Raw genomic sequence first — 12,984 nt, forward strand, 5'->3', positions numbered from 1 at the left:
TCAGTAGTGGTAGCCGGGCACCATCCAGTTCTTCTGGTCTCATGGCAAAAGGCCCGCCCATGGTCTTGAGTTGCAAACACAGTGTCAACTCACCAGACAATCCTCCCCATCACCACTGCTCCCTGCTACATCCCTGCCTAGACCTGGCCATTGGGCTCCTCCCCGAATTCCTGAGGATCTCTAAAGTGCCTCTCTGGTTTTAAGATGGCAGGGCTTGGGGGAAGCTCCATCCCATAGGCCTCCCTATGCCTGGTTTGAGAAGGGCCAGACCAGCCTTCTTGCTGACAGAGGGCAAAGGTGATACCTAGGGCCTCAGTCTGGAATGAAGGGAGTTTGAGCATCCTCCTGGGAAAAGGGGGAAACAGAGAGGAACCAAGCCCAGGGCTGGGGGTAGTTTAAAGGCCCAGGATGGGGGGTACAGACTGTAGAAACCCAGGGCTCCTCAATGCTGGGGCATGGAATCTGGTTGAGAAGGTATGGACTTCAGGTGTCCCTCACTGTCTGAGGCGGCCTGAGATGAGTATGGGCTTAGGAGGCTGGCAGGCCTGAGTTCCAATTCCAGCGCCCAGCTGAAGTGCTGTGTGCCCTGGGCAGAGAACAAATCTCTCTGAGCCCTGGCTTCCACATCCCTCAGTGGGGAAATTACTCTAAGTAACAGGTGTGAATTGCTTTTCAAGAGAAAAGATCCTTGAAAAAGAAATTCCATTCACCAAACAGCTCCCCAGCCAGGCATAAACCCATTACCGTCAAGTTGATTCCGACTTATAGTGACTCTGGGAGACAGAGAAGAACTTCCCCATAGGGTGTCCAAAGCTGTAATCTCTATGGAAGCAGACTGCCACATCTTTCTCGTGTGGAGTAGCTGGTGGGTTCGAACTGCTGACCTTTCTGTTAGCAGTTAAGCACTTAACCACTGCGCCACCAGGGCTCCTTTAGCCAGGCATAGCAGCTACTATTTCTTGGGCACCTAGTTGGTATAAGGTATTTGTTGGTTCCTTTACACCCATCAGGAATCCATGGGTGATAAAAAGTAGTTATGTGCTTGGCTGCTAACTGAAAGTTTGGTGGCTCAAGTCCACCTAGAGGCACCTCTGAAGAAAAGCCTGGCAATCTACTTCTGGAAAACCAGCCATTGAAAACCCTACAGAGGAGCACAGGTCTACTCTGACACACATGGGATTGCCATGAGTTGGAATCAACCTAATGGCAACTGGTTTACACCCATCGCCTCACTTAAGCCTCTTGTACTTCCCTCGCATCATATGCATGCGAAAGCTGGACAATGAATAAGGAAGACCGAAGAAGAGTTGACGCCTTTGAATCGTGGTGTTGGCGAAGAATATTGAATATACCATGGACTGCCAAAAGAATGAACAAATCTGTCTTGGAAGAAGTACAACCAGAATGCTCCTCAGAAGCAAGGATGGCGAGACTGCATCTTACATACTTTGGACATGTTGTCAGGAGGGTTGAGTCCCTGGAGAAGGACATCATGCTTGGCAGAGTACAGGGTCAGCAGAAAAGAGGAAGACCCTCAACGAGGTGGATTGACACAGTGGCTGCAACGATGGGCTCAAGCATAACAAAGATTGTGAGGATGGCGCAGGACCGGGCAGTGTTCTGTTCTGTTGTGCATAGGGTCGCTATGAGTCGGAACCGACTCGACAGCACCTAACAACAACAACACTTCCCTCTGAAGTAGGTATTATTTGGCCCCCTTTTATAGACAACGAAACTGAGGCTCAGGTGAGTACCTTCCCCAGGTGTAGTTAAGCAATGGCTCCTCCTGCTTCTCTCTCAGTTCTGAGACCATCCTTCTTGGAATCTCTCCTGACTACCGTCCCTACCTGTAGGCAGGGTTCGGCCCCCTGCTTTTTGTTCCTGCACAGCCCTGGCCCACTCTCTTTCTTCTATGGAGCACACAGCACTCTGGACGTCAGAACCTTGAAGGCAAGGCTGGATCTCGTCAGATCCTGTATCTCCCCCCCGCCGGTGGTGGTGGCCATGGCCAGGTTGCCCCACTCCACTGCAGCCCATGGATGAAAGACCTGAGATGCTCACATATCTCCCAAGCAGAACTTGGTCAAGATGGAGCAGTTTATTTTTCAGCTCACAGAGGTTGAGAGTCCCTTCCTGAAACACCTGCCTCTGGGCCATAAAGTGAAACTACACCCACCTCAGACGTGGGAACGGCTTAAAGGGCTCTGTTCAGTGGGTGTACCACAGGCCATAGTCAGCGAGTGACATGCCGCCAACAGGGGCAGCCCTATCTCCAGAGGCCCAGGGCCTGCCATTCACTGTCTCCTTGGATCCCTGCACCCACCCAGAGCTTTAGCCTCAGGCTTGGCAGGTGTCACTCCCATTTTATAGGATAAGTAGGAGGGGGTGTGGGGAGCGGGTTGGACAGACTGAACATCTACTACATGCTACTTGGCAAAACCTTTAGGAGGTGGGGAATCCATTAAAGGCATTTGAGCCTTGTGTCTTACAAGCAATCATAACACAAATGGTAACAACTAACACTGAGGGGGTACCTGTTGTGTGCCCGGTACTCTTCTAAGTGCTTTACCTATATTAATTCATCTAAGTATTACAGCAGCCCTATGAGGGGGGTGCTATCATTGTCATCCCCATTTTACAGATGAGACAACTGAGGCACAGAGAGACAGAGTCATTTGTCCAAGATCACACAGCTGAAATGTGACAGAGTGGGAATCTAAACTGAGGCTTAGATTCACTATATTATCATGCTTGTTACATATAAGTACTCAGCTAACACATAACATGAGTGTGAGGTGAGAATCATCACTGCCACTTTATGCTTCACACATGAGAAGACAAAGGGCTAGTGAGGAAGAGGTGTTGGCTTGCCCCAGGTCACCTGGCTAGAGTGAGGGACCCGGGATGTGGATCCTTGCCTACCTGACTCCAAACCGCACACTCTTGACTTTATTGCACTGTCTCCAGAGAACCCAAGGCCACACAGATACCAAGTGGCAGTGCTGAGCCTAGAACCTGGATCCCAGACTCCTGGTTCAGCGCTCATTGAGGGGCTACTTCTTCAGGCAGGGACCTCGTGGACTGCGAGCAGCCTGGGCAGACAGAAGTGCTGCGCTGGCAGGGCGGCCAGTGTTTGTTCTCCCTAATTGCCTCATTTGCGGTTGTGGGTGCCACACCTGGCCCCACGAGCTTCAGGGAAAGAGGAACAACTGCTGCTTTGTGGGTAGACTCCACCTTGGTTTGCTCAGTTCCTTTCTGAACCCTGTGGAGGGGAAGTCTGCTTGAATCTGGGTACGGTGCTCATGAGAAGGGCTTGGCGGAGACCAAGAACAAAGGATTGGGAACATGGCTCCCTGCAGACTGGACTGCCTGTCCCCACTCCCCCAGGCTGCCAGCTCCACAGAGAAAGTGATGGAAGCCAGATGAGATGCTAGGGGCGCCCAGCCCTGGAAACCCCACTCTGCGGACAGCATAGGCCTGGGGTGAACAGAAACGGGAGATGCTATAAACACTTGTGTGTTTCTGATGTCAAAGGCTGGCCCTTGTGGCCCAGTGGCACCGGGCATGATCTCATCTGTCCTGGCCACATTAGTCACTCAGATGGCTCCTGTGGGTGGTTCGCTGAAGGCGGGGATCTTCAAGGAATCTTGGAGCATGTCAGAGGCAGGAAGGAACAGCCCCCAGAGTGAAATTTGGAGGCCTGGGCCTCAGTAGCCACACCCTCTGAGCTGTTTTCACATTGTCTTTCTAAGCCTCAGCTCCTTAGGGACGTTGTCCTTTGTGGCCCATAAATAAATAAATAACACTTAGTTGCCATCGAGTCAAGTCGAACTCATGACGACCCCATTTGCTGCCAAACTAGAGCTGTGCTCTGTAGTGTTTTCAAGGCTGTGACCTTTCAGAAGCATATCACCAGGCCTTTCTTCTGAGGTGCCTCTGGGTGAGCTCAAACTGCCAAACTTTCAGTTAGTTACCAAGTTCATGCCATCCATCAGTTCCTGCCTCTTGTGCTGGTAATTGGCTGGGATCAGTTAACTTCTTACATGTTACCGAATATGCACCCATGTTATATTAGCCACATACTTATATTTAACAGGCATAATAATATAGTGGTTCCAAACCTTAGTTCAGATTCCCACTCTGTCAGTTTCCAGCTGTGTGATCTTGGGCAACTGACTCAGCCTCTCTGTGCCTCAGCGGTCTCGTCTGTAAAATGGGGATGACAATCATTGGGCTGTTGTAACACCTAAATGAGTTAATATAGGTAAGGTTAAGGCACTTAGAACAGTACTGGGCACACAGCAGTTACCCATTTGGTGTTGTTATCATTTGTATTTTGATTGCTTATAAGACACAAGGCTCAAAAGCCTTTACTGGGGCCACTCCACCTAAAGAACAAAGTCCAAACTCTTAGCTTGGTATTCAAGGACTCCCTGGTCTGGCCAAAACCTACCTCTCCAGTTCAACCCCTATATGCCGTCTTCCACAGGTGTGTGGCCATCACCTTGACTCCTCACCTAACAGGAATTCACTGAGTCTTTGATGCTTGTCAGGCCCTGTGCTGCAAGCTGAGGGGCAGCCCTGATAAGGACAAGGTCCCCTCTCTCGAGGGGCTTGCAGGCTGATACACCCTGTCCCAAGAGTGCACCCCTTCCACCTCAACTACTGCTCTCCATGTCAGGCCTGTCTCCTCCTCCACGAAGCCCTCCCCTCCTTCCCAGTCAAAGAGAATCACCCCCTTCCCTCTGATGTGCCTCAGGCATAGCACCTGCATTACATTCAGACACTTGTCTCCCTGGGGTGGACAGCACCTGGGGAGATGGGCAACAATCATTACTCTCCATCCCCAGTGCCCGACACAGAACCTGGTACCTAGATAACTGGTTAATTTGTATCCCAAATTTTCCCTAGGGCATGGGTACCTGTGACTTCAGCAAATAAGAAATAGCAGAGTTTAGCTGTTTGACGCCAAAAGAAAAAAACCAAACCTGTTGCCGTCGAATTGACTCCCACTCACAGCAACCCTATAGGACAGAGCAGAACTGCCCCATAGGGTTTCCAAGGAGGGGCTGGTAGATTTGAACTGCCGACCTTTGGGTTAGCAGTTGATCCCTTAACCACTGCACCACCAGGGCCCCAATTGTTTGATGACAATGAAGTAAAACTCAAAAAGGACAGCTTTGGACGAGGGGAGAGAGAGTACGCGGTGCCATTACTCCTGAAGATGACATCAGGTAACAACTATTACTGCTATTACATTTCTCAGTGTCTTTTACATGAGAAATTTCCATGTGACCAGTTTCTTTTTTAATTTACCACAAATTTCCTAAAGAAGTGAATTGCTTCTTTGCTTTTTGATAGTAAGAATCATAGGCGTTGCCCTGTATCCCTTTTTTCCTTGGCTGGTAGGAAGCTCACAGCCAGTTAGAAACTCATCAGTGAGAACTTCACTGGCCTTTGTGGTCAGCTTTTTCCTGGCCCACATTTTCCACTGTATGTTCCCCAATCCCGATGTTCCATTTCTACCTCAAATTGTCTTACTGACTGTGTTTTAGTCATAGTCCATCACGAATCTTTGTGAATAAAGTGAGCTAGGAACAGCCCAGTATCAGGAACACACCTTCCCTAACTCACTCTCCTGGGAATGCAGATTCAAGGTATTCACTCAACAGTGGGAAGACTGAAGCAGTAAAGACAGACTGAGACCCCATCCTAAGTCCCCTAGCTCATGTGACCTTGGGTATGTCATTATCCCTCTCAGGGTCTCAGTTTTCTCATCTGTAAAAAGGATTGTCATGAAGGTTAAATGAGCTGAAACACACACTTCCTGCCATATAGCAGCTCATCCCCAAGTGAGCTGGCATGTGAGGGACATGCTGCACCACCACCCCATACCTGCTTCTCTTCATTCTCTTTCCCCTCCCCTCCCACTTGCTTCTGCTCTAATGCATATTTTTCTGCCTTTGGCCTTAGTTCAGCAGCTCTTGAGCAATGACCTAGCCCTGCTGCTGTATTCAGGGCAAAACAACTGGCTGCCTAAGTAGCCAAGGTTAACATCAACAGTGATGTCATATTGATAATAGGTATCCTTGATAGGATGTGATGAAAATGGCCCTTGACCTCTGTGGTCTTCCTCCCAAAAGCACATTTTCCCAGTCTAATCATAAGAAAAACAACAGACAAATTCCAAATGCGGAAACATTCTACAAAACACCTGACCAGTACTCTTCAAAATTGTCAAGGTCATCAAAAACAAGGAAACAGGCATCTGACTGTCCCACCAAGCGGAGCCTAAGGAGACATGACAACTAAATGTAATGTGGTATCCTGGATGGGATCCTGGAACAATTAAGGAAATCTGGATAAAGGACTTTCAATAACGTATCAATACTGGTGCAGTAATTGTGACAAAGGTACCATACAACGTAAGATGTTAATAATAGGGGAAAGTGGGTGCGGGTCATAAGGAGCTCTCTGTAGTATCTTCACAATAATTCTGCAAATCAAAAACTTGTCTAACACAAAAAGGTTATTATAAAGAAGAAAAACTGGCTGTGCTCTCAAACAGGACATAGATCACCGACCCCTGACACCGGCACAGCACCGCCCAGTTCCCAAGGCTCTTTTATACCATTAGCTCACTTGTGTGTTACGATCACCCTGTCAAATAAGCCTTGGATCCCCATTTTACACACGCAGAGGCTAAGGCTCAGAGAAAGAAAGTAGTTTGCCAGTTAGTGGCTGAGCTGGCATTTGAACCCACATCTTCCTAACCCAGGGTCCAGGTTCCTTCCCTTTTCTTGTACCATGTCCCTGAGGTCTAGCTCTCCAGGCTGACTCCTTTGGAGGTTATAGGCTGCCCCATCCTGGGAAGTGGGAAATAGGGAGGGATATAACTAACTAGGTCACTGGTGGCACAAGCAGATTGCAATTAGTTACTAACCTAATGGTTGGCATTTCGAACCCACCCAGCAGCACCACGGAAAAAAGGCCTGCTGGTCTGCTTCCCTAAAGATTACACCCAAGAAAACCCTATGAAGCAGTTCTACTCTGTAATACCTAAAGTCACCAGGAGTCGGAATCAACTTCACACCAACAGGTTATAACTGGATAGGAAGGGAGACTCCACCTCCCAGAGGCCCTGGATCAGCCCTGGAGACTGGGTTCATGCAGCCAAGGAGACAAATGGAGCTAAAGGCCTGTGCACAGAAAGGGGGAAAGTGGGCAGGAGTGGCCTAAGGGTAAGACTCAGGGAGATCTTCAAAGACCAAGGGCACAGAGCACATGTGGGAGGTCAAGGCTGTTAATAGCCTTCTCTGAGAAGAGGGTAGCTCTGCCAGCTGGGTGAGTAGATCACCCTGGTATAGACCAGAGTCACAGGGCTGGGCTTGCCCTGAGTGCAGGCCATGGGCAAGCCACCCACACATGCTGGGAGCTGGCACACAGTCACCCACCAGCCTAGTGCTACTCACCTGCCTGGGGGCCCCAGAAGGTGCTGACAGCCTTGCCTAGTACTGCCAACTCACTGCCTCAGGGCCCACTGTGGAGGCCGCTCTACCCCAATCCTCAAACCTGGCCAGCAACCTTTCCATCACTCCCTGGCCTAGGCTGCTCACCACCCTGCTGACTTGCCTGTTCCCTGCATGCATGGCTCCTACCATGCCTCTCCCTGCCAGCCTGACAGCCACCATTGGTCACTCAGCCCCTCTGTCCAAGCCCTCTTGGTTTTTCCCCTGCCCCAGGAAGCCTTCCCTGGTTAGCCCTCTGCCCCCTTTGACCTCCAGTTATAGCTCCCTCTAGTCCCTCATGTGGCTGCAACAATGGGCTCAAGCAAAGCAATCATTGAGAGGATGGCACAGGACTGGGCATTGCTTTGCTCTGTCGTGCACAGGGTCTCTATGAGTCGGAACTGATCCTATGGCACCTAATAACAACAACTAGTCCCTCATCTCCTGGTGGGTCCAAGCAGAGCTTTCTAAACCAATCGTATGAACTAAATGTATGATTTAAACTAACTGCATGATCTAAACTCCTCTACTTTGCATGGCAACTCCTTGGAGCTGGCAGAATAAAGACCACAAACCTTGGCCTAGTTTTCAAGCTCTCTCTTCCTCCCCCACCTCTGGGAGCTGGCTCCTCTCCAGCCTCATCTCTCAGTGCTCCTCCCTCATATGATCGAACCATAATAAAGTATGTTGAATTAGTGCCCCTAAACACACCCTGCTTCCTGCTTCCAGGCCTCTGTGTATCCACTGCCCTCTGTTCCTAACGCCTTTCCTCTCCTCCTTTCCCCAGCTCTCTGCTCAGCTCAAGTGCATCTTCCTCCAGGCAGCCTTCTCTGATTGCCCTATGGCCCTTCTGCTATGCTCCCCAGCAATACCTGCCTACCTTCCAGCATCTCATCCCGGCAAAGTGACCAGCAGCAAAGTGCAGCTGTGTGGCATTGGCAAAGGCACTTCACTTGCTTTCTGTGCTTTGGTTTTCTCATCTGTCAGATGGAGATAAAATGGTACCTACCCTGTAGGTTCTTTGTGTGTATTAAACAAGATAAGACATGTAAAGTCCCCAGCCCAGGACCTAGCAGAGAAGCATCACCCAGTAAATGTTAGCACATGTGGTGGAGAATTCTGAAATGACTGGCTCTTCAAATCATCCTGAGAATGATGGGGATAGGGAAGGGAAGGAATGATTAGAGAGGGTCTATTATATGCCTGGACCCTCCTGTTGGCGCTATGATTAAGGGAGGGTTAGTAACTTGCCCGAAGTCATACATCTATAAGTAACAAGGCCTGGATTTGAATCCAGGTATATCTAACCCCAAAGCTTGTGGTTTTGCCACTATAACAAATAAGATGGTGGCCACCACCTCCTTCCCTGCACTCACCTACTCCATCCTTACCACTTCAGCTGTCACCTCCCAGATGGAGTAAAGGGGCCAAGTTGTCCACTCTGCTCTTCTCAGAGGACTGAGTTTTGAGACAGACCAGAAGCCTATAGCTGGCCTCGACTCTGAGGCCACCTCTAGATGTCCCATACCTTCTCGTGCTCCAGCACTCCTGGGGTGATTTCTTAAGCTATGCAGGACAACCAGGATGGGCACAACCCAAGCTGGGGAGACCAAGTGTTCCCAAACAATCTGCTGATCTCATCACACAAAACTTAGGACAAAGTCAATCTGTCTCCTTTGATGATATTCATCATGATGATGACTGAGCTGCCTGACTGAGCTATAATTAGGCTCAACCAAGAAGCAGCTCATGGAAACAGCTGTGATTAGTATTTGTGTTACCCAGATGGATGGGTGGGGGCTGGGAAGAGAGAGCAGGAAGTAGATGGGGCAGGAAGCTATTGGGAATCCTTGGACCCATGAACTTAGGGTGCCCAGGGTCTTCACTGTTAGTGCGAGGCCCTGTGCCAACCAACTCATATGAATGATCTCATTTAATGTTCATGATAACCCCAAGATGAGGCCACTGCAGGTGAGGAAACAGAGAACTTCATTCACTTGTCCAAGGTCACAGGGTAGATGACAGTGGCAGGGCTCACGGTCTTGCTCATCTTCCTCTCCAGCACAGGTGATGCTCAGGACAGCAGGAGGTGATTAGGGCTGGGGCTGGAGGCAGGAGGTGATTAGGGCTGGGCCTGGGAGGCAAGAGATCCAAATTTTGGTCTTAGTTCTGACACTGCCTTACCCTGGTCCTCCGCAAGTGACTTCTCTCTGGAATACAAAGAGAAGGTGTGTCCGCCAGGTTGCCAGTAACAGAGAATGTAGGCTTGGAAGCTGTGCTCCTTGGATTCTAACCCTTGGTTAAGCCAAGGCTCCTTGGATTCTAACCCTTGGACCAGACACTTTACCATCTAAGCCTCAATTTCCTCATCTGTAAAATGGAGATAACAATAGTGTCTGTCCACACATGGTGGACAGGCTTCACTGGAGCTACCAGACTAAGACAGACTAGGAAAAAGGACCTGGCAATCTACTGAAAAAATTGGCCAGTGAAAACCTTATGGATAGCAGCGGAACATTATCTGACACAGTGCCGGAAAATGAGGCCCTCAGGTTGGAAGGCACTCAAAATACTACTGGGGAAGAGCTGCCTCCTTGAAGTAGTGTCGACGTTAATGACGTGGATGGAATAAAGCTTTTGGGCCATCCATTTGCTGACGTGGCACAACTCAAAATGAAAAGAAGCAGCTGCAAACATCCATCGGTACGGTCACGCGCTGCATAACGTCTGTTTGGGCAACGTCTGACTGCATATACATCCGTGGTCCCTTAAGGTTATAGTAGAATGCAGAAATCCTGATTGGAGAAGGGCATGTAGCAGATTTAGGCATGCTGCACTCGACAATCACACAATCCTCAAAAACAAAGAAAAAATTCTCCAAGCTGTTAAGGGATCTGCTTCCCTGCAAGGCTAATGAAAATGCAAGAAAGGCCTATGTCAGATCTGAAGAAACTGCTAACCAACGTGGACTGAGGACCAAACACAAAAGCGAATCCTTCTTGGCATGACGATGATCACTAAGGCACAAAGCTTATTTGAGATACTTAAAGAAAAAGCAGGACCGGACTACGATACTGAGTTAGTGCTAGCTCTGGGTGGTTCCAGCACTTCAAACAACATTTTTTGCTGCATAATGTGAAAGTGAGTGGTGAATCTGTGAGTGCTGATGTGAAGGCAGGAGAAGAATTTCTTAAAACCCTAGATAAACTAATTGTAGAGGGAGGTTATTTGCCCCAGCAAATTTTTATAAGGAAGTGAATGCCTGAAAGAATCTTCATCTGTAATATAGTGTTTGGACAGTGTCCACACCACATAACCTATTTCACAAAACGTACTGTGGACATTAAGCAACACATGACTGTAATCAGAATGTGGAATGAACGAAGTATGAATTTAGGAAAATTAGAAGTTGTCAAAAATGAAATGGAACACTTGAAGATAGATATCCTAGGCATTAGTGAGCTGAAATGGACTGGTATTGGCCATCGTGAATCAGACAATCATATAGTCTGCTATGCCGGGAATGACAGACTGAAAAGGAATGGTGTCTCATTCATCAATAAAGAGAACATTTAAGATCAATCCTGAAGTACAGTGCTGTCAGTGATAGAATAATATCCATAAGCCAACAAGGAAGATTAGTTAATATGACTAGTATTCAAATTTACACACCAGCCGCTAATGCCAAAGATGAAGAAATTAAAGATTTTTACCTTCTGTAGTCTGAAATTGACCAAACATGCAATCAAAATGCATTGAAGATTACTAATGATTGGAATGCAAAAGTTGAAAACAAAGAATAAGGATCAGTATTTGGAAAATAAGGCCTTGGAGACAGAAACAACACCAGAGATGGCATGATGAAATTTTGCCAGACCAACAACCTATTCATTGAAAGTGACTTTTTTCAACAATATAAATGGTGACTATACACGTGGACCTCACCAGATGGAATACACAGGAATTAAATTGACTGCATCTGGGTAAAGAGATGATGAAGAAACTCAGTATCATCAATCGGAACAAGGCCAGGGGCTGACTGGAACAAACCATCAATTGCTCATATGCAAGTTGAAGTTGAAGAAAATTAGAACAAGTCCATGAGAGCCAAAGTACAACCTTGAGGGTATCTCACCTGAATTTAGAGGCCATCTTAAGAAGAGATTTGATGCATTAAACACTGATGACTGAAGACCGGATGAGTTGTGGGATGACATCAAGAACATTATACATGAAGAATGCAAAAGGTCATTTAAAAGACAGGAAAGAAAGGAAAGAACAAAACAGATGTCAGAAGAGACTCTGAAACTTGCTCTTGAATATACAGTAGCTAAAAGAAAGGAAAAATGAGGAAGTAAAAGAGCTGAACAGAAGATTTCAAAGGGCGGCTCGAGAAGACAAAGTATTATAATGAAATGTATAAAGACCTGGAGTTGGAAAATCAAAAGGGAAGAATACATTCAGCATTTCTCAAGCTGAAAGAGCTGAAGAAAAAATTCAAGCCTCGAGTTGCAATATTGGAGGATTCTATCAGCAAAATATTGAACGACATAAGAAGTGTCAAAGGAAAATGGAAGGGGCTACCACCAATGGCTGCCCTAACAGAGAACACAACAGAGAGTCCCAAATAGAACAGGAGAAAAATACGGAACAGAATTCAAATTCATGTAAAAAGACCAGACTTAACAATCTGACAGAGACTGGAAGAACTCCTGAAGCCATGCCTCCCAGACACCCTGTTAACCTAGAACTGAAAACATTCCCGAAGCCCACTCTTCAGACAAAGATTACACAGGACTATAAAACAAAAAATAATACATGTGAGGAACATGCTTCTTAGTTCAAACAAATGTACGAGACCAAATGGGCAGCTCCTGTCCAAAAGCAGGATGAGAAGGCAGGAAGGGACAGGAACTGGCTGAATGGACACAGGGAACTTGGGGTGGAAAGGGGGAGTGTTCTGTCACATTGTGGAGATTGCAACCAATGTCACAAAACAATAAGTGGATAAATTTTTGAATGAGAAATTAACTTGAGCTGTAAACCTTCACCTAAAGCACAATAAAAAATAAAATAAGATGGAAGGACTACACAGAGTTACTGTACCAAAAAGAATTGGTCAACATTCAACCATTTCAGGAGGTAACATACAATCAAGAACTGATGGTATTGAAGGAAGGTGCACTAAAGGCCTTAGCAAAAAACAAGGCTCCAGGAATTGACAGAACACCAACTGAGATGTTTCAATAAGCAGATGCAATGTTGAAGTGCTCGCTCATCTATGCCAAGACATTTGGAAGACAGTTACCTGGCCGACAGACTTGAAGAGATCCATAGAAAGATCACCAAAGAAAGGCGATCCAATAGAATGTGGAAATTATCAAACAATATCATTAATATCACACCAGATAATTCAGCAAAATTGCGTGGGTCATAAGAAATTATGCATAACATTGCAAAGAACAGGAATTGCAGA

The 12,984-nt window shown here is 47.3% G+C and overlaps 1 protein-coding gene across 4 annotated transcripts in view; it reads right to left on the reverse strand.

Moving 5' to 3' along the window:
• ECE1 (endothelin converting enzyme 1) overlaps positions 1-12,984 on the reverse strand; it is a 139,494-nt gene that overhangs the window by 71,028 nt on the left and 55,482 nt on the right. Inside the window, exon 1 of one of the 4 annotated variants that reach the window (XM_023551946.2) lies at positions 8,389-8,418. The exons of 2 other annotated variants lie outside the window; for them this stretch is intronic. In XM_023551946.2, the coding sequence (XP_023407714.1) occupies positions 8,389-8,403 (15 nt within the window). In that variant the 5' untranslated portion in view covers positions 8,404-8,418. Of the gene's footprint in view, positions 1-4,121; positions 4,145-8,388; positions 8,419-12,984 lie in introns of those variants that run through there. One more of the 4 variants, XM_023551948.2, reaches the window with a different exon arrangement.

The sequence above is a fragment of the Loxodonta africana genome, chromosome 3 (assembly GCF_030014295.1).
Source record: "Loxodonta africana isolate mLoxAfr1 chromosome 3, mLoxAfr1.hap2, whole genome shotgun sequence".
NCBI lineage: Eukaryota > Metazoa > Chordata > Mammalia > Proboscidea > Elephantidae > Loxodonta > Loxodonta africana.